Source organism: Palaemon carinicauda, chromosome 33 (genome assembly GCF_036898095.1).
Source record: "Palaemon carinicauda isolate YSFRI2023 chromosome 33, ASM3689809v2, whole genome shotgun sequence".
Taxonomy (NCBI): domain Eukaryota; kingdom Metazoa; phylum Arthropoda; class Malacostraca; order Decapoda; family Palaemonidae; genus Palaemon; species Palaemon carinicauda.
The window spans coordinates 38271471-38293970 of record NC_090757.1 but is presented as its reverse complement, the minus strand read 5'-3'; the positions used below and the strand labels follow the sequence as shown (position 1 = coordinate 38293970).

The window sequence follows — 22500 nt, the reverse complement described above, 5'->3', positions numbered from 1 at the left end:
GAAGAGGCTAACATAAGTCTTTTTATAGTTATATATGAATTATCTGTTTTAATGTTGTTAATGTTTTTTTAAATATTTTATTTTGATTTTTAATTACTTATTATATCATTTATTTATTTCCTTGTTTCCTCTCCTCACTGGGCTATTTTTCCCTGTTGGAACCCTTGGGCTTATAGCATCTTGTTTTTCCAACTAGGGTTGTACCGTAGCTAGTAATAATAATAATAATAATAATAATAATAATAATAATAATAATAATAATAATAATACAGTATGTACCCTGCTATACCCATCTTCTAAATCTAATTCTTGTCGATGTCATCAAATCTTTACACGACTCTTCACAGTTTTTCTCATTGTTGGAAAAACTTTTTGTATTCATTATTATTATTATTATTATTATTATTATTATTATTATTATTACAAGCTAGGCTATGACCCTAGTTGGAAAAGCAAGATGCTATAAGCCCAAGGACTCCAACAGGGAAAAATAGCCCAGTGAGGAATGGAAACAAGGAAATAAATAAAGTACAAGAAAAGAATAAACAATGGAAATAGAATATTTCAAGAACAGTAACAGCATTAAATTAGATCCTTCACATATAAACTATAAAAGCTTAAAAAAAAAAAACAAGAGGAAGAGAAACAAGAGAGTGGTTCGTATGCCCATGCTAGTGGACAAGTGTATTGTTATATTATTATTATTATTATTATTATTATTATTATTACTAGCCAAGCTACAACCCTAGTTGGAAAAGCAAGATGCTACAAGCCCAAAGGCTCCAACCGGGAAAAATAGCCCAGTGAGGAAAGGAAATAAGGAAATGAATAAATAAAAGGACTGTACCCTAATGAGCAAACAAGAGGGCTAAAGCGACTGTCAAATACCCGATGGCTTTCTAGGCATGATGCTTGCAAATTAATCAGAGACAAGTTGTGGTACGTGTTCTGGAAGATTTAGCAGATGACTTCAATGCAGATAGGGCTATTCATGCAAGCGGACTGATATGTTAAATAAATGCTCAATTTGTTATGAGGTTAGTTATCATGATATATACATTTGGTGAGATTATTCTAACCTGGACTTGATATAAACTGGAGAATTAATTGAACTTTAACAGTTCGGTATTTGCATTCAAGGCTATATGTGAGAGTATTGGATCTCAGCCATCCCGAAGATGGTTTGGACCTTTCTGGCGGAGCTATTCTCAAGGGTTGGGTCTTCGGAATCCCTGCTTGAATAGCTGCATTCAGTTCCATCTTCATTTGAACCTTTTTGTGATGAGGTAGAGAAGAGTTCAACAGCTTTGGTTTTGATGCTTTAGAGTGTAGAGTACTGCAGACTGTCAAGGAAACGGAGAATTTCTACTAAATTTCAGGAGTTTGTTGTTGTTGATTCTACTGGAAAACAGTCAAGAAGCGCACTCTTTGACCACAGTGTTAAGGATTCAGCACGAATTCACTTTTTCTACTGTATTGTAGACTATATGTTGTAAAAATGAAAAGGCGGTTTAGTAATGATGCATGCATACTTATGAAAGGATTACAGTAACTTAACCCACAAAGGACAAAATTCCTACCTTTCGATAAAATGTATGGACTTATGCCTAAAATGCTAAAACTGAAGATCTCAAACATGAGCTGTACTTTGAAAGACGCTCCAAGGACGTAAGTGACACTGAAAGGTCTAAATCATTGTTAGACTTACTGAAAAGTCTTATTCCATACGAGGAGGTATTTCCTGATCTCTGCAGACTATCCAAAATTTCTGTTGTGTTACCTGTGTCATCAGCTTCAGCAGATAGAATCTTCTCTGCTCTAGAATTAATTAAGAAAGACTACTTGCAGAAATGCAATAGCCACTGGTAGATTAAGTAATCTTGCTGTGTTATAGATTATTATTATTATTATTATTATTATCATTATTATTATTATTATTATTACTAGCCAAGCTACAACCCTAGTTAGAAAAGAAAGATGCTATAAGCCCAAGGGCTCCAACAGGAAAAAAAAAACCCAGTGAGCAAAGGAAACAAGAAAAGAAAAATTAGAAGAAAAGTAATTAACTATCAAAATAAAATATGCTAAGAACATTAACAACATCAAATTAGATCTTTCATTACTGTATGTATACTCGGTCAAGGTGCTTCCGATGGTGTACAATCGTTATTTCCTTCGTTACCGGTATGAAGAGATAAGTGACCAAAGCCATTCTTGTTCTTTGTACCCTGGGTCTTAACGAGGTTGTACCCTGGGTCTTACCGAGGTCCCAGGGTATATAAGTTTTCTTTAAAGAAAATAGTATTAATAGTATTATTTCTAAGTTAAGTTTAAAAAAAATAAATGTATTTTTCAGATTTCTTTTCAGTAACTGCGATTATTTGAGAATGTTTTCATTTCTGAATGTATAAATTTGAGTAAAATGTATGCATAGTATATATGCACCAATGCGTGTTTTAGTATTTATTTGTGTATTAAAAAGAATGAAATAAATATGTATTACTCTATTGCTAGGCAACCCTTTACTTACTTTAGACAGCCACCTCGCGACCTTTGACCTTGTATTTAAATATGTCATGTGATACTTGTGTGCATTTGTGTATGTTTGTATTCTTATGTACTTATGTGACAGTATGGATTCCTTAGAAACTAAGCAAATTAATGTGAGCATATATATATATATATATATATATATATATATATATATATATATATATATATATATATATATATATATATATATATATGTATATGTACAGCAAGTGTATATATATATATATATATATATATATATATATATATATATATATATATATATATATATATATACACGTGCTGTACATATATCAGAAAAATAAAAGATCAGCCCTTCGACCTCCCCAGTTTTCGAAACTGTGTATTCCATATTTTCATTTCAACTTTCATCACCAGTGTTTTCTATCTTGCTTTTGACTACCCATTGAAGATAAAAGGATCCGTGTAAAGAGGTATGCAGCGAATCAATATTGGCAAACCTATTTATATCTTTCACCTGTTGTGTCCTTTCTTCAATGCTGGTCAACACCACTTTGTGGAATGTTCCCTCAATTAGTTTGATGACGAAGACTCAATTATCAAAGAACCGATTTGTAGATAGTTAGCTTTGCTGGCCAGGACGCATATGAATGTAATTATGGAAATCATTCTTGTAAATATCTAACTATATTTATACGTAAAGCACTTAGGAGAAATGATTTCAAGTAACATCTGGATACATAATAACCAAGGTAGAAATGATTCCTCATTTTTTTTTCTCCTTTTTTTATAGCTTGATAAATGGTTCGCACTGAATAAGTATCGTTGCTTCTTCTTCTTTTTCTTCATCTTCTTCTTCTTCTTCTTCTTCTTCTTCTTCTTCATCTTCTTCTTCTTCTTATTATTATTATTATTATTATTACTATAAGCTAAGCTATAACCCTAATTGGAAAAGCAAGATGCTATAAGCCCAGGGGCTCCAACAGGGAAAAATAGCCCAGTGAGGAAAGGGAAAAAAACTAAAAAAAAGTGATAAACTATCAAAATAAAAATATACTAAGAACATTAATGATATCAAATTAGATCTTTCATTACAGTATTTATACTCAGTCAAGGTCATAGACGAGATGTTAAATGAAAATATTAATTTTCAATGAATTTGTAAATTGGTTTCTTAATTGGTTACCGATTATTTTTGCAACAAACCTTTGTTAGCGGATTATTGATTTGCACAGCAGTAGCTCAAGCTTCTGTTTACCAATGGCCTAGAAAGTTATTTTGCATAAGTTTGTGATAATAGAGGCTGTACATTTTAGGGTTGTTGTGGCCTGATTAGTAACGTCTCTGCCTGGTGATTGCCAGTCGGTGGTTCGAGTCCTGCTCAGACTCGTTAGTTCCTTAAATATCTGCAACTTTACCATCTTTGTGAGCTAAGGTTGGCGGGTTTGGGGGAGCCTATAGGTCCATCTGCTGAGTCATCAGCAGCCACTGCTTGGTCCTCCCTGGTCCTAGCTCGTGTGGAGAGGGGAAGGCTTGGGCGTTGATCATATGTATATATGGTCAGTCTCTAGAGCACTGTCCTGCTTGCTAGGGCAATGTCACTGTCCCTTGCCTCTGCCATTCATGAGCGACCTTTAAACCTTTAAGCCCTGTACAAAATGAAATTGAGACTGACGGACATTGTTGAAAGAAATGGTGGTGTGGAAAAAGTGGATGGAAGATAATTGGGAATGTAAACTGTATGTTACTTCCTGAAGGAGGTAGCTCATGCTCTCGCAAGGTAGCTTTTATGAAATATGCGCGTTACCCTCATACCCCATAAGTCAATTGCACTTTTCAACTCTCACTCTCTCTCCCGCACTGATAATAGAAAAACCTGTTTAAGCTTGGCATTGCATGTTTCATACTGTTTGAATGTTTTGCGTCATTGTTGCCCTCAACTGTTTGTATGTAAGTCACTTACATTCACGTCGCCTCTCTGTTAGTCCTTAACAGCTACGGTATAGGGCTATGCAACAGTATAGATTTGTAAAATTTCCCTTTGTTTGTTGTTGTTGTCGGGTTGAATATCATGTATTAACTGATATTTTTTTTAATCAAGTTATATGATAATAATGAGTTTCGTGTTATAAAGATAACTATATTTGGTTTGCACACAGATGTCTCTAAATACTAAGACTTACGAGGTAGCCGACCGATGTTTCAAATTATCTTAAAAATCTCCTCTTCAGATGTGGAATCATTGGTGGACAAAACGAGCAGAATGCTAAGCAACATAATATATTATGTAGTTTACCTACTGAAAGTGCTATTGAGCAGGGGTGAAACAATTATAAAACGATGTGAAATGTATTTACCTTTTCTCTTTCATTTTAAACTCTGATGTAAGGGAAGAATACAAGATCAGTAGTCCTTGCATAGTCAAACCAAACGAAAATGTCGTGTGAAAGAAGCTTTATTCTCTGTGCATCGTATCTACATCAAAATATTTCGGACGTCATACCTTCAAGACCACCCGGTGAAGATATTAACGAACAATATGACCTGCTGATTAACTTTGTCCGAGTGGAGTTTGACATTGAAATCTTAAATGTTTCAACTTCTGATTATTTCTTGGAAAAAAGATACGGCTATTCTCCGATTTTTATAGTTATAGTTCTTAATTTACTGGAATTATTTGTAATCACATTAGTTTTATATACACTCTCTCTCTCTCTCTCTCTCTCTCTCTCTCTCTCTCTCTCTCTCTCTCTCTCTCTCTCTCTCTCTCTCTTATAAGCGTTTAGAAGTTGACATTGTCGATTGACTGCCTGTACTTATCAAAACATTGCTCTATAAGAGGAGAGATTAAGTACCAGTTATAAATAGGTTTTGTTTGAAATGAGTTTTATGGCTTTTATTGGCGTCATAATCGTATACGCTTAAGATATGAATGGCTGAATAATGCGGCATAATCCAAGAGTTGGGCCTCGATAAAGGTCATTCACCGATATAACGGAGCATGGGTAAAAGAAGTTGTGTAAAAGAATCGGTAATATAATCCAGACATTAATGTATTAAAATAAATGTCTTATTTGAAATATAGAAAAAAAACACGTTTAAATATGCAAAATTTATCATTAATCGAATACCAAGTTACAAACCTACCAATTAGCTACGATGGTGAAGATGGGATGATTTCAATTCTAAGTACAAAAAACCTGAATTCGACAGGTATATGCACAGAAGAATTGTCAATGACTTATCTTTCTTCGTGGCTAAATGGTATGGTCATTGTCATACAACTATCCTGGACCAGGGTTCGATTCCCGGCCGGTCAGATGTTATTGTCTTTTGAGTGATTTCGCCTCGAGACTCTGATCCAGAGGTCTGTAAGAGAATCCAGACATTAATGTATTAAAATATATGGCTTATTTGATATATATATATATATATATATATATATATATATATATATATATATATATATATATATATATATATGTATGTATGTATACACACACAATCAAAGGTAGGGGAAACAATTCCATGATGAGGACATGTGGGTTTTACGGAGAAATGTAGTTTCGAATGAGTTTTAATCTATTAATACCTTCCCTATGTATCTCTGGTTGCTTAACCTCTGGCCTAAGAAAAAAAAATGCTCCGGGAAATCTAGGTGTGTGTGGTTGACCTGTGATTAAAATCCTTGTTAATCCTGTGGTATTCTGCTAATAAGGACAGCTTCATCAGCATATTTTAGGTATGTTAATTTCCTATTACCAATCCAGTCCAATCCTTCTCCACCATCCCCAACTGTTTTATGCATTACAAAACCATGAAGAGGATAAACAACATAGGAGACAACACATTCCCTTGGAGTACTCCACTGTACATTGGAAATTCATTTGATAGAACTCTACTAACATTATCTTTGTATTTACTATGCTCATGAACAGACTTAATCAAATTTACATATTTAGGAGGAACTCCATAATATCGCATAATAAGTGTAAGCCATCTTACAGTATACTTGAAGATGCAATAACAGACCGCGAATTCTTTAGATTTTTCCTAGTATGCAATTTCAATGTTTGATAAAGCAGGAAAGAATCATTAACCCCGCAAGAAGTAGTTATGTCAGTGCACCTCAAGTTGTGAAGTGTATGCATTATAAAGGATTGTGGTGGCCGATGTGATGCCGTCCCTGAGAGGTGAACACCAGACTGGGGTTCGAGTTCCGCTCAAACTCATTAGTTTCTTTGGTTGCTGCAACCTCACCATCGTTGTGTGCTAAGGATTGGGGTTTGTGGGAGCCTGAAGGTCTATCTGCTGAGTCATCAGCAACCATTGCCTGGCCCTCCTTGGTCCTAGCTTGAGTGGAGAGGGGGCTTGGGCGCTGATCATTTGTATATATATGGTCAGTCTCTAGGGTATTGTCCTGCTTGATAGGGCAATGTTACTGTCCCTCTCCTCTGCCATCCATGAGCGGCCTTTAAACCTTTAAACCTACGGTATCAGCGGGCACCTGCGACATGAGTATGGTAACGGAGAGTCCGTGGGTAATGATAGTGTAGACACAAATAACTGAAACACGGCCACCTGTGTGTTGCATCCCCAGTGCACTGTTAGAAAAAAAAACCCTGATTTTAATCGGAAATCCTCCGTAAAAAATATACTGTTCTCAACCGTATTTCAGTAAATTACAGGCTACCGTAAATTTACCTTACTTTGTTATTATCTTTTACGGGTTGGTGACCGTAATATCACACCTTTACATCATTATATCCGTTTTTAAAACTGTAAAAATCCTGGAATAAATTTGGCCAGACATTTACCGTTATTTTAATACAAATCTGCAACAGTGCACGCTAGCACCTGACTAATCACAGTGAAAGATGGAGGTCGCAGCTTCAGCTGTACCCGCTGCTAGCGATGTGCCCTTTCAATGAGCAAAACACCTAACATTATACCTAATTGAGAAATATAGGGGACATCCCTGCTTATGGCAGGTAAACGTACTGACCATACAAAGAAAAATTAAAAACAAGAACATATAACTGGGTTATGCTGTTAGCAAAGAAAATTATTGTTAAATGCATCCCTGAGACAGTCCAGAAAAAAATTAACACCTTCCTTGGGTTTAAAGATCGCTCTTAAATGGCAGAGATAAAGGACAGTGACATTGCCCCTAGAGACTGATCATATATATATACATATGATCAGCCCCTATGCCCCCTCTCTACCCAAGATAAACCAGCAAGGGCCAAGCAATGGCTGCTGGTGAAATTGCAGTAATCAAAGAAACTAACGAGTTTGAGTGGGTCTCGAACCCCAATCTGGCTTTCACCAGTTAAGGACGTTACCACATCAGCCACCACAACCTTAGTATTCTAGAAGTTTTATTCCAGCTGTGACTAAGTTGTGGAATGATCTTCCTAACTGTGTAGTTGGATCGGTAGAACTTCCAAAGTTCAAACTTGCAGCAAAAGTTTTTATGTTGAACAGGTTAACATACTGTAAATCTCTTATAGTTTATATATGAAAGATCTGTTTTAATGTTGTACTGTTCTTAAAATATTTCATTTTAATTGTTTATTACTTCCCATATAGTTAATTTATTTCCTTTGCTTCCTTTCCTCACTGGGCTATTTTTCCATGTAGAAGCCCTTGGACTTATAGCATCCTGCTTTTCCAGCTAGGGAACGTACATTATAGACGATTTCTTTGCTCTGTAAAAGTGTCCCAAGCCTTGCATATAAAATATTCATATATATATATATATATATATATATATGCATGTGTTTTATACAGTGAGATCAATGGCCTTTTTAAGAGTACCATGACTGTCATAAATTGTTGTGCCAGATCACTGAACTACCTTATAGGTGACGTATCATAAGTCTTAAAGTTCTATGGTAAGAGTATATTTCCATCACCGTGGAGATTTTCACAAATCTTAGTTTCAGCATATTGACAGAGTAACATTGCATTACTTGCTCAGATGGAGTGTCAGTAGCACTTGAGTGCTCACAAAGAACTATATTGTACTCGTCTGAAGAGTTTATAGCTTTGCAAAGTGTATTCACGAACCTTTGGTAATAAAGTAAAAAAAAAAAAACTTATATTCCGAAGTCTCATTATACGTCGACATTTGACAAGAGTATTTCCATACCAGATAAAAAAAAATACTCCATAGTAATCATTTATAATTACTTTGAAAACTTTCAAATACAACTCCTTGCTGTAAACAAGTCAGGCTCCAACAATTTTTCCTTCTAATTAACCATCGCTTAACACTTGCAGACAAATTTATATCAATGGCACTTATTTAAAATGCTGCGATAGAATTAGCAAACGGATCATTGATGTTCCTTTGGGAATTGACCCTCGTTCAGATTCTGTCAACATATACATTCATTTCCATAAATAGCGCTGGAGCAAAATATGTGTGGGGTGACTTAGTCAAAGTTTTAAAAAGGTAAACATCTTTTAAAATCACCTAAACCAAAGCCAGTTGGTATTTATTAAATTGGTCTTGGTAAGAGCTTTTCAGTTAATAGCAACAAGCTATGGTTGCTGTGTTCTTGGAAGATTTTGCTACATCAGAAGTTTTGTTGAATTCACCACTGGGAGGACCACTGCTAACTAGAGCGACAACATGATTGGCTATGACGTCATCAGGGGGTGGGGTTTAATTCGCCTGGAACCTCTGCGGCTACTATAGCATTATTATTATTATTATTACTGTTATTATTTTTCTTCTTATTATTATTATTTCTGTTATTATTATTATTATTATTATTATTATTATTATTATTATTATTATTATTATTAATTGCTAGGCTACAACCCTTGTTGGAAAAGTAGGATACTATAAGCCCAGGTGATCCAACAGGGAACATAGCCCAGTGAGGAAATGAAACAAGGAAAAGTAAAATTTTCTCAGTACAGTAACAACATCAAAATAAATATCTCCCTTGTAAACTATACAAACTTTAACAAAACAAGAGGAAGAGAAATTAGTGTCCCCTTTTCAAAAGTGGAAGAGAATTTACGAAGGGAAATGAAGTAATGTATGTCCAAAATTATTAATATTCAAGAGAAAACACTAATGAAATCACGAGGCTTAATTCACAAGATTTATATGATTGACTTAATGATGTAGGTTTTTGCGTTGTTACACCTTTTTTCATGTGCCAATGTCCGTAAAAAAATATAAAGTTTTTCTTCCTTTGATTGATTGAATTAGCTAGATGATATATCAAGTGTTTTTTTTTTCTTTTTTTATAAATACAGAAAAATAATAAGAACACTGTAAAAGCAAATATACAAGAAGAAAATTATTAGGTCACCATGTTGAGCTATCAGAAAGTAACCGACAAAGATTGTACTACACTCAAAATCAAACCATTGTTCTTTAGTCTTGGGTAACGCCATAGACTCTGTACCATGGTCTTAGACTGTCTTGGGTTAGAATTCTCTTGCTTGAGGGTACACTCATGCACACTATTATATTTTATTTTTCTTCTTCTTGTTTTGTTAAAGTTTTTATTGTTTATATAAGAAATATTTATTTTAATGTTGTTACTGTCATTAAAACATTTAATTTTCCTTGTTTCCTTTCCCAACTGGGCTATTTTCCATGTTGGAGCCCCTGGGCTTATAGCATTTTACTTTTTCAACTAGGGTTGCAGCTTAGCAAGTAGTAATAATAATAATAATGAAGGCAGATATAAAAATCACAGCTTCTGTATCACATTATTATGATAGTTGATTTTCATTTTCATTTTCATTTCCCCCTGATAACAAAAAAATTATCTTCAACCTTTTTTCACACTAAAATAAGGATAGTCTGGACAGCTACAGGTGTGGCAAAAATTCAGGTGATAGTGACAGCTGTGATATGGCGAAAATCAGCATCAGTTACTTTAGTGTTGGGTAGAAGAAATTGATTTTACTGAAACATTTACTTTTACTTATACTCTTTGCTCCCCAGAGGCACACGCATATAGGTATCTATCACACACACACAAGCGCGCGCACACACACACACTCGCCCGCGCGCTCTACACACGTATATACACATTTATCCAGTTCACACATACACCCACACTAGCACAGCACTCACATATACATACATTGAGAGAGAGAGAGAGAGAGAGAGAGAGAGAGAGAGAGAGAGAGAGAGAGAGAGAGAGAGAGAGAGAGAGAGAGAGAGAGAGAGTTGGTCTCATGGTATTCTACACTACCTCGTTCGCTAAAAAAGACGAAAATGGGATTTAAAGGTGTAAGAAATGGAGCCTTCAAAGGAAAAGTATCTTAATATAGAAAATAGATACATTTTAGATGTTAATGTATACTTTCTACTGATTTAGATGGAAATATTATTGCCTGTAAGATTATTATTATTATTATTATTATTATTATTATTATTATTATTGTTATTATTATTATTATTAATACTTGCTAAGTTTCAACCCTAGTTGGAAAAGCAGGATGCTATAAACCCAGGGGCTCCAACAAGGAAAATAGCCTAGTTAGGAAAGGAAACAAGGAAACAATAGAATATTTTAAGTACATTAATGATATTTGAATAAATATTTCCTGTATAAATAAGAGAAATAAGAAATAAGATAGATTAGTGTGCCTCAAGTGAGAGAACTCTAACCCAAGGCAGTGGAAGACTATAAATTGACAATCTGAAAGAAATCCTAAGTGATCGAATGATTCTGAAAATGCCTAACTATTTTTCATCTAGGAAATAAGAATGTGCAATTGGAAGATATTTTGTCTAATGATTCACTAATTTACCATTGAATTGGCGATAAGAAATATTCCTTGAACATCTGCTAACCTGATAGATATGAATAATGAGGTAAGAGCATGTGCATGATTACTGACACACCTGTTATTAGTGATACTCTCGGGCAGTGGAATTATTATTAATAATATTTGCTATGAAGTAAAATTTCGAGAATTTTTGTCATAATGACATGCGTGGGTAGAGGAACATTTTAAAGAGCAGAAACACCAAATACTAATGGCCTAGTGAACCACGATCTTCTTAAGCAATGAAAGCCCTGAATAGTGAAACATTTCAAAGAGTGAAAAGACCAAATACTGATGGACTAGGGGACCACGATCTTCTCAAGCAATGACAACCCTGAATAGTGAAACATTTAAGAGCAGAAACACCAAATACTGATGGACTAGTGGACCACGGTCTTCTTAAACTCCATTGCTGTACAGAAATCCCTTGATTGTGGTCAGGAAGTTCGTATGATTGCCTTTGATTTTAGTGCTGCCTTTGACCGTGTTAATCATGAGGCCCTTGTTTTCAAACTCAAACAGTTGGGAGTGGGTGGGTCGTTTCTTAGCATTATTATTGATTTTTTAAGTAATAGATCTCAAAGAGTTGTTGTTGATGGGCACCATAGTGAGTATAGAATGTGATATCCGATGTTCCAGAGGTTAGTGTTCTTGGCCCATTACTTTTCTTACTATATACACATGACATGTGGTTTGGCCTAGAAAACCAGCTTGTTGCATATGCAGATGATGCTACTCTCTTTGCATCAATTCCATCCCCTGAATGTAGATCTGGGGTTGGTGAATCCCTTAATAGAGATTTAGCTAAAATTAGTGCATGATGCAAATTATGGGGTATGTAGTTGAATCCTAACAAAACTCAAAGTATGATTGTAAGTAGGTCAAGGACGGTGGCTCCTCAACATCCGGATCTCAGTATTGATAATGTTTCTTTAAATTTGTATGACTCTTTCAAAATTTTAGGTGTGATTCTCGACAGTAAATTTACTTTTGAGAAACATATAAGGTCTGTGTCTTCTTCAATTGCACAAAAATTAGGCTTATTGAGAAAGTCTTTCAAGATTTTCGGTGATCAATCTATTCTGAAGAAGTGTTTTAATTCTTTCATTCTACCTTGTTTTGAGTATTGTTCTCCTGTCTGGTCTTCAGGTGCTGATTCTCATCTTAATTTGTTGGACAGAAACTTACGGTCTATTAAATTTCTTATTCCTGATCTAGATATTAATATTTGGCACCGTCGTTCAATTAGTTCATTATGCATGTTGCATAAGATTTTTCATAACTCTGACCATCCTTTACATTCAGATCTCCCTGGACAATTCTATCCTGTTCGTAATACTAGGCAGGCAGTTAATTATAATAGCCAGGCCTTCTCCATCATGAGGCTCAATACTACACAGTATTCTAGAAGTTTTATTCCAGCTGTTACCAAGTTGTGGAATGATCTTCCTAATCGGGTAGTTGAATCAGTAGAACTTCAAAAGTTCAAAGTTGGAGCAAATGTTTTCATGTTGACCAGGCTGACATGAGTCTTTTTATAGTTTATATATGACATATCTGTTTTTGACGTTGTTAATAGTTTATATAGGACATATCTGTTATGATTCTGTTACTGTTTTTAGAATGATATATTGTTAATTCATTCTCATCATTTATTTATTTCCTTATTTCATTTCCTCACTGGGCTATTTTTCCCTGTTGGAGCCCTTGGGCTTATAGCATCTTGCTTTTCCAACTAGGGTTGTAGCTTGGCTAGTTATAATGATAATAATAATAATAATGATAATAATAATAATAATAATAGTATTAAATATGACATTGATGTGACTGACGGCAATATGAATCATTAGCGCAATAGTTTATATGACTTGTCAGTCCAAAATTATTCAAAGAATGATATTCTATGTCTGCTACTAATGGAAATGATTTCAGTTTTAACAGTACATGACTCCAACAAATTCTTAGTCTTGGGTAGTGCCATAGCCTCTTTACCATGGCCTTCCACTGTATTGGGATAGAGTTCTATGGCTTAATTAAGGGTAAACTATTCTATCACTCTTCATCTTGTTTTTGTTTTTTTTATGCTTTACATATTAAAGATTTAATTTAATGCTGTTACTGTTCTTAAGATATTTCAGTTGTTCATTGCTTTTCTTGTAGATTATTTATTTCCTTATTTCCTTTCCTCACTGGGCTAATTTTCCCTTTTGGAGCCCTTGGGCTTATAGCATTCTGCTTTTCCAACTAGGGTTGTACTAATAATAATGATAATAATAATAATAATAATAATAATAATAATAATAATAAGGCTTTCTAATCCGAATTCTTCAAAATAAGAATGGTTATGTTGCGTATCTCATGACCAAAGAAGTTAATGGTCGAGGCTACTTTCTTAATTGTTTATTTGTTTTACTCCTTCATTATACAATACAAATTTTTCAATCTCTCTTTTGCTCTTTATTTATACTCTGGTGTTCGGAGCTTATTATACAAGGATAGTCTGGGTTACCAAAGATGCCCTAGATATTCGAGTATTGGTGGCAGCAGGTATCTAGAGAAACTCATCACTTCATAGTGATTGCTGAATAAAGCCTACTGACTACACACACACACACACACACACAAAAAAAAGAAAAAAAAAAAAAAAAAAAAAAAAAAAAAAAAAACTAGAGGGGCACTCAGAATAGCGCAGACCTCCGCCACGAAAGCTTATTTTTCGACTTTTTGTTCGACGTTGATCTTGACCTTTGACTTAGGACGTTCAAAATTGAATCACTTCCATGTCTACACATAGCAATTAATCCTTGAAAGTTTCACTACTCTATGAGTAAAATTGTAATATTCACCACGACAGCTTACTTCTCGACCTTTTGCTCAGCCTTGACTTTGACCATTGAACTAGGAATTTCAAAATGGAACCACTTCCACGTCCATACATATCAATTAATTCTTGAAAGTTTCACTATTCTATGTGTAGAATTGTGACCACCACGGCATCTTATTTCTCGACCTTTTGCTTGACCATGACCTTGACCTTGGCCTTTGACCAAGTGAATCACTTCCACGTCTCTACATAACAATTAATCCTTGAATGTTGGCTGCTCTATGAGTAAAATTGTGGCTAGGAAGTTGTTTACAAACAAACGCAGAAACAGGGGCGAAAACACAATTTTATAAAGAGTTATTATTATTATTATTAGCTAAGCTACAAACTTAGTAGGAAAAGGAAGATGCTATAAACCTAAGAGCTCCAACAGAGAAAATAGCCCAGTGAGGAAAGGAAATATGGATATAAATAAACTATAAGAGAAGTAATTTGACAACTAAAATGCAATATTTTATGAACAGTAACATCATTAAAGTAGATGTTTCACAAACTATAAAAACTTAAAGAAAATAAGAGGAAGAGACATAAAATAGAATAGTGTGCCGAGTGTACCCTCATTGAAGAGAAATCTACCCAAAGACAGTGGAAGACCATAGTACAAAGGTTATGGAACTGCCCAAGACTAGAGAACAATGGTTTAGAGTGTACTTCTCCTAGAAGTTGGAATGAAAAAAATTTCAACATAAGCGCAGTGCATTTGAATCATGCTCAGTCTGAACGAAGCATGTTCTTCGGTCATGCATATTTTAGACAACTTCTTGGTGTATAGCAGTAGATAAAAAGAGTGTGCTTTGTAATGCTTACTAAATGAATGTCCCAGAATAGCCAGTTTTGTTAAACGGTTCATGTTTTTGCCTTAAAATGAGCTATTCTTTGCACGACAGTTTAGCCAGTATTGTTAGACGGTTCATGTTTTTGCCCTAAAAAAAAAAAACGAGGCAATCTTTGCACGACAGTATCTTGAATAAGGAAGTAGTCCAATAGAAGAATCTTTTTGTCCCACACGATATATAAAAAACGGAGGAAAATAATGTTTTTAAGTCTGAACATGTACAGTAAATTTACCATTTCATCACCTGTGAGAATAAGGTCACCTTTCAAAAAATTGAATTGTTTAGGGATATCTATCTATCGATCTATCTATTTATTTATCTATCTATCTATATATATATATTTATATATATATAAGTATATACATATCCCTTTTTATGGTGGTATGACCATCTGATTGAAATATATGTATATATATATATATATATATATATATATATATATATATATATATATGAATATATATTAATCAGATGATCATACCAACATTAACTTATGCATCAGAAACTTGTAGCCTTGCTAAAGCCTTCCAACATGAACTAGTTACAACTTAAATATCTATAGAAAGAATAATGATGGGTATAACATTAAGAGACAGAAAAAGAGCAACATGAATACGAGGGCAAACTAAAGAAGAGGATATTTTAACAACATGTAAGGAAAAGAAATGAACTTGGGAAAGACATGTAATGAGAATGATAGATAATAGATGGACATTAAGAATAACAGAATGGGCCCCTAGAGATTGCAAAAGAATCAGGATAAGGAAGAGAAGGCGATAGACTGACGAACTAAGAAAATTTGCTGGTATAAACAGGCATAGAAAGACCATAAACGGAAGGACATGTCTGAGGCCTTTGCTCTGTAGTGGACTAATAACAGCTGATATATATATATATATATATATATATATATATATATATATATATATATGTATATATATATATATGTATGTATGTATATATATATATATATATATATATATATATATATATATATATATATATATATATATATATATATATTAAAGACGCCTCACAAATACAAATGTAAGATTTTGTTCATTACAAAGTAGAATTAGTGAAGTAAAACCAAAAGTATCTACGAGATTTATATTTGGCTATCAATAAATCTTATAGTTTCTTCTGTTGTCTATGACAATAACATTTTTTCATCTATTCTTTATCAAAACTCTTGATATGTTGTACTTAAATCTATTACTGGAGTCTTTTTATTGTTTAAATGTCTTTTGTTTTGTTATAATTTTTCTAACACATTTTGTAAAAACTATGAAAAGGCATTTAATTGTGTTTGTATAAAACTCTTAATATATGTATAGTACTTGAATCTATTACTGGGGCCTTTTTATTCTGTTTGAATATCTTTTGTTATAATTTTTCTAACACATTTTTAAAAACTATGGAAAGAAATTTAATTGTTATGTTTATCTCCAACCAAATAGACGAAATTGATACCGCTAGTGCTGCTCTCTTTCGGATTCACAATGTACTACCTACAAGGCACGGACAAAATCTACGAATTTCTGAAACTCAGTACTAAAGTTCTTGTTCCCAGGTAAGTAACGATTTCACACCTTCCTACCTTTTATTCCTTAGGGATCATTTATAGGCAAAACTAAACCATTGTTTCCTACTAGTATTGTAGCTTAGCAAGTAATAATAATAATAATCGAGTGGAATTATATTGGCACACTTTTCGATTGTTATTATAATACTATGATCTGAATCTATCCGATGTTGCTTAACAAATTTCTTTTTATCCTATTTCGAAACACAAGGAACATTTCGTTGGGATCAGAGAAGCACTTCACTGCCATAAGTGCATTTCCTAACGAAACCCCAAAGCCAGTTGTTTCAGAGGTCGAAACCACCACGAAACCGAAGGCAACCACAAAACCAGCTGTTCCAGAGGTAGAAACCACCACGAAACCTAAGGCGACCACTAAACCAGCTGTTCCAGAGGTCGAAACCACCACGAAACCGAAGGAAACCACAAAACCAGCTGTTCCAGAGGTCGAAACCACCACGAAACCGAAGGCAACCTTAAAACCAGCTGTTCCTGAGGTCGAAACCACCACGAAACCGAAGGCAACCACAAAGCCAGCTGTTCCTGAGGTCGAAACCACCACGAAACCGAAGGCAACCTTAAAACCAGCTGTTCTAGGGGTCGAAACGACCACGAAACTGAAGACGACAACGCCAAGTATAATCGAGGGAAAAGATCCGTGGGCGATTGAAAGCAGAAAAGTTCCCCTCAGAGGACTGGGCGATTCCTTACTTCCCTTCCAGGCGGAGTTCGCTGCTCAAATCAAAGATTCCCCGAAGGATTTGTTTCAAGAGAAACCTCCAGTAAATGGTGACGAAGATCTGAAAAATCCACCGCTTAAGAAGATACTCTTTTGGAATGATGTAAGTTACGGTACTGTATTGTATACTGGAATTTGCTTTTTATAAGGATAATATGAAATTTCGGGGTCTGTTGTTGCTTTGTAGATAAGGATCATGTGCTCAGAATTGACATATAATTTTAGTGTAAGTTTTTTACTGTTGATATCAAGGATTTAATTTATATATATATATATATATATATATATATATATATATATATATATATATATATATATATAATATATATGTGTGTGTATGTATATATATATGTATATATTTTGTATATATATATAAATATATATATATATATATATATATATGTATATATGTGCGTATATATATATATATATATATATATATATATATATGTATGTATGTATGTATATATATTCCTCAGCCGTTACTAGGCCACTGCAAAACAATGTCCTCATACATGTCCTTCCACTCTTGTCGGTTTATAGTCTTTCTGCCAGTATATAGCCCCAAATTTTCTTAGTTCGTGAATCCATCGTCTTCTCTTCCTTTCCCTGCTTCTTTTGTAATTTTTAGAGACCAGTTCTGTTATCTTAATGTCTATCTATTATCTGTAATTTTCATTATATGTCCTGCCCATGTCCATTTTTTTTCTTACATGTTGTTAGAATATCATCTTTAGTTTGTTCTCGTATCCATGTTGCTCTTTTTCTGTCTCTTAATTTTAATCCTATCATTATTCCCTCCATAGCTTTTTGTGCTGTACCTAGCTCATGTTCTAAGGCTTAATTAAGGCTCCAAATTTCTGATGCATAAGTTAATACTGGTAGGACCATCTGATTAGATACTTTTCTTTTTGGAGGAAGTGGCTTTATAGTTTTCATAATCTCATCTTGTTTACCAAAAGCTCTCCATCCCATGCTTATCTTTCTTTTGATTTCGGTCTTATGTCCTGGAAAAACATTTACTGTCTGTGCTAAGTATGTGTATTCATTAACGATCTAAAGGTTCGTCCATAGCCCTTATTGTCTGTTTCTGCATTTTCATTGAATTTTATCTTAGTTTTACTCATATTCATTTTCAGTCCAACATTTTCTATTTTCTCCATTTAAATCTTTCTGTTATCTGTTGCAATTTCTCAAATAATTCACTTAATAGAACTGTCATCTGCAAATATCAAGTTGTTAAGGAATTCCTATTAATGTTTATTCTATATTTTCCAAATCTAAGTTCTTAAAAACTTCTTTTAGGAATGCTGTGAATAATTTAGGTGAGACGTGGTCTCCTTGTCTGTTTCTTTTCTCAATCGGAATTTTCTCACTATCTTTATGCAGTTTTAGGATTGCTGTACTTCCTTTATAGACATCTTCAAGCGTTCTAACATAAGATTCATATATACAGTATCTTTACTTTGTAGGGCTTTCATTACTGCTGAAGTTTTGACGGAATCAAAACCTTTCTCATAGTTTAATAATCTTATGTATAGGATTTGTCATACTCTGTTGACTTTTCCATTACCCAGTTGACGACATGGATATGGCCAGTTGTTGAATACGCAGGTTTAAATCTTGCCTGCTCTCTTGGTTATTAAAGACTATGTGTCTTTCTATTTGACCTAATATTTTCAGGTATTTTTATGAGTTAGTATATTGTTAAAGTTTTTCTAAGATGTAGTTAGAGAAAATTCTTGCAGACATTTTGTGTAAGGTCAACGAGTTTTACTACTATGCAAGCTCTATCTGTTATTAAAGCAATCGTTAGGGCATCTCTTCCTGGTGTTTTACCCCTTTTCATGATTTTTAATTTCTTTACTTCTCCTACAGTTACTTTTGGTACTGGCTCAAGTGTTTCATTATTTATATTGGCAAAGTTATTTCTTATTTTACTTTTTATATAGAATTATATAGATATCCTCTGCATTTTTTATGGCTCCATCTTTTTTTTTGTTGATGATATTTACATTTTCATCCTATAAAGGAAACATCTGTTGGCGCCCTGTTCCAAGTCTTTTCACCAATTTGATGCTTCTTCCTTTCTTCAGTGTTTCTTTAATTTTGGTCTGTGTTTACGAATGTCTTAGGTTTTTAGTTTGTTTATTGTTTTGGATATTTCTGCTAATACTATTCCATATCTTGGATTTTACCCTCATTTTCAATCTTTTCTATCTTAGATTTATTGTGTTTTCTAATAGTTTTCCTTCATCTTGTTTAGGAACTTTTCCACCTATCTCTTGTGCTTATTCTAAGACAAATTTTGTCAAATTACTGTCCATTTCTTCGTTACTGTCCATTTCATCATGTAGCTGGGAGCTGGGAGTACAAATCTCGTATTACTAAACTAAAAAAAACAGATTTTTCTCTTATTACAGGAGTTTCTATTTTCATTCTTAAAATTGGTTTCTATTTGGTTTTCTTGGATCTAGACAAATTTTACTTACCATTCTATTGTCACTTATTCCAAGTATATATATATATATATATATATATATATATATATATATATATATATATATATATTATATGTGTATATATATGTGTGTATATATATATATACACACACACACACACATATATATATATATATATATATATATATATACACACTAAGGTAGAGGATATTCTAACAACATGTAAGAATAAGAAAGAGATATGGACATGGGCAGGACATATAATGAGAATGAAAGATAGTAGAAGGACATTCATAATAACAGATTGGGTCCCTAGATATTGCAAAGGAAGCAGGGGAAGGAAGAGAAGACGAAGAACTGTCGAACTAAGAAAATATTCGGGTATAGACTATCAGAGACAGACCATAAACACACGTGAGTGGAAGGACATATATGAGGCCTTTGTTCTGCACTGGACTAGTTATGGCTGATGGTGATGATGTTATGCATATATAGCCTACACACACACACACACATATATATATATATATATATATATATATATATACTGTATATATATATATATATATATATATATATATATATATATATATATAATTTATGTAAATATATATACAGTATATATATATAGATATGTATATATATATATATATATATATAAATTATATCAGAGGTAGATACTTACATAAATATACTTATATATAGCTATATTGGGAATATACATCCACTTGGAATTCATTTTATGGTAACAGCTTCTGGCCGGGTGGTGATTCGAAGCCCCACCTGTTCGGCTGGAAACCATGCCTGCAGTGACTATACCGACTGAGCTATAAAGTTAGCTATCCCAAGATAGAATTCGGTATTAAATGCCATTCGTGGGTGATATTTACATTGATTGAAATCATGTGTGCTTGTGATATATATTCACTTATATATAGCTATATATATATTTCACTCAGTGGGGAAAGGTTAACATGGTGAAAGGGTTTGTGTATCGCCATGATCAGCAAATCTTAGTAGTCAGGGTCACCCATTCTAGGTTAGTTTGCTGTGAGCGATCAGACAAAAGACTCCCACCATCACCAGTCCGTATTTGGCCAGCGTGGTGGTGAAAACTGGCTATATATATATATATATATATATATATATATATATATATATATACATATATATATATATATATATATATATATATATATATATATATATATATATATATATATACAGTATATATGTATATGTATAAAGATGGAGAGAGAGATTACTTTCAATGAGAAACTGTTACTATAGTCCATTTCTTTTAGAGAGTCATATTTGCACAGACTCGCAGCGGTGCCCTTTTAGCTCGGAAAAGTTTCCTGATCGCTGATTGGTTGGACAAGATAATTCTAACCAATCAGCGACCGGGAAACTTTTCCGAGCTAAAAGGGCACCACTGCGAGTCGGTGCAAATATGACTCGCTAAAAGAAATGGACTATAGGTTATTGATTAATGTAAATCACATATTATCATAATCAAAATGACCATTATCGCATTTCAGAGCTATGGCAGTAAATATTTTGGCCTGGGCTACGGTCGAGAACCCTTTATCAGAGCCAAATGTCCTGTGAACACCTGCTTTACGACGAGTGATCGGAATAGATTCAAACCTGAGGAGACAGATGCTGTTCTGTGGCACTTTAGGGCGAAGGATAGGACTCTGCCTAGCAAAAGGTGTGTGTGATCTACAACTGTGTTTATGTATGGGTCAAATGGGGTCACTTGGAAAGGGAGTTTGGTTGCAAATGGGCATTATGTTCTCTTGACATATTTGAATCTCTGTAGTGTATTTCACTATAGTACAAGCTTGTGATAATAATAATAATAATAATAATGATAATAATAATAATAATAATGATAATATTAAAAATATTGATAGTAATAATGATAATTAAAATAATAATAATAATAATAATAATAATAATAATGATAATGATAATAATAATAATAATAATAATATCCGTTTTGATATCATCATCACAGCTACCTCTAATAATCCATCATTTTCCTCCTGAGATTACCAGTGAACTTTTTAACTTCTGACTCAAATATCTACATAAAATAATTATTTTTTAGGTCGATGACCTCGGACAGGTTTTCGAATCACCAGTTGGCTCTTCCCGTATATCATTCTGATATAGAAATTCTGGCATCGTGTTCAGCAGTAGCTTGAATCTCTCCAGTCTCCTTGATTTCTTCTCACATTTTCCGTATCATCATCGACATGGATTCTTTTTCATTTCTTATGTTATTATCGGCCTTAAATTCACTTTCACAATTTCATGCGCTTTATCAATACATCTAAGACAGTCATTTACATTGCTGTTTTTTTTTTTTTTTTTTTTTTTGCTGGGCCTTGTAGCTGCAAACAAATATTTAGGAGAGATGGATTGCTACTGTTAGTAGGTAAGACTTTGGGATTTGCGTTAGACAAATAACTCATGTTCCTCCTGTTTTCCTGAAAATGGGCTGTTTTCAAGTACTGGCTAATTCATATCCATGCGCAATGTTATCATCCTTTATGTGGGATGCTATAAAATCTCAGGTCATCCCATTGATACGTTTAATACAATATAATAAATCATCCATAAGTCTTTGGTAGTTCAACATCCCTCTCTTCCTAATCAGA

The 22500-nt window shown here is 33.6% G+C and overlaps 1 protein-coding gene across 1 annotated transcript in view; it reads left to right on the top strand.

Moving 5' to 3' along the window:
• The window catches only part of LOC137626303 (alpha-(1,3)-fucosyltransferase C-like), a 53662-nt gene that overhangs the window by 9374 nt on the left and 21788 nt on the right, over positions 1 to 22500 (top strand). The window contains exons 2-4 of the mRNA XM_068357375.1: positions 16506 to 16618; positions 16842 to 17472; positions 21373 to 21545. Of these exons, the coding sequence (XP_068213476.1) occupies positions 16506 to 16618; positions 16842 to 17472; positions 21373 to 21545 (917 nt within the window). The remainder of the gene's footprint in view (positions 1 to 16505; positions 16619 to 16841; positions 17473 to 21372; positions 21546 to 22500) is intronic.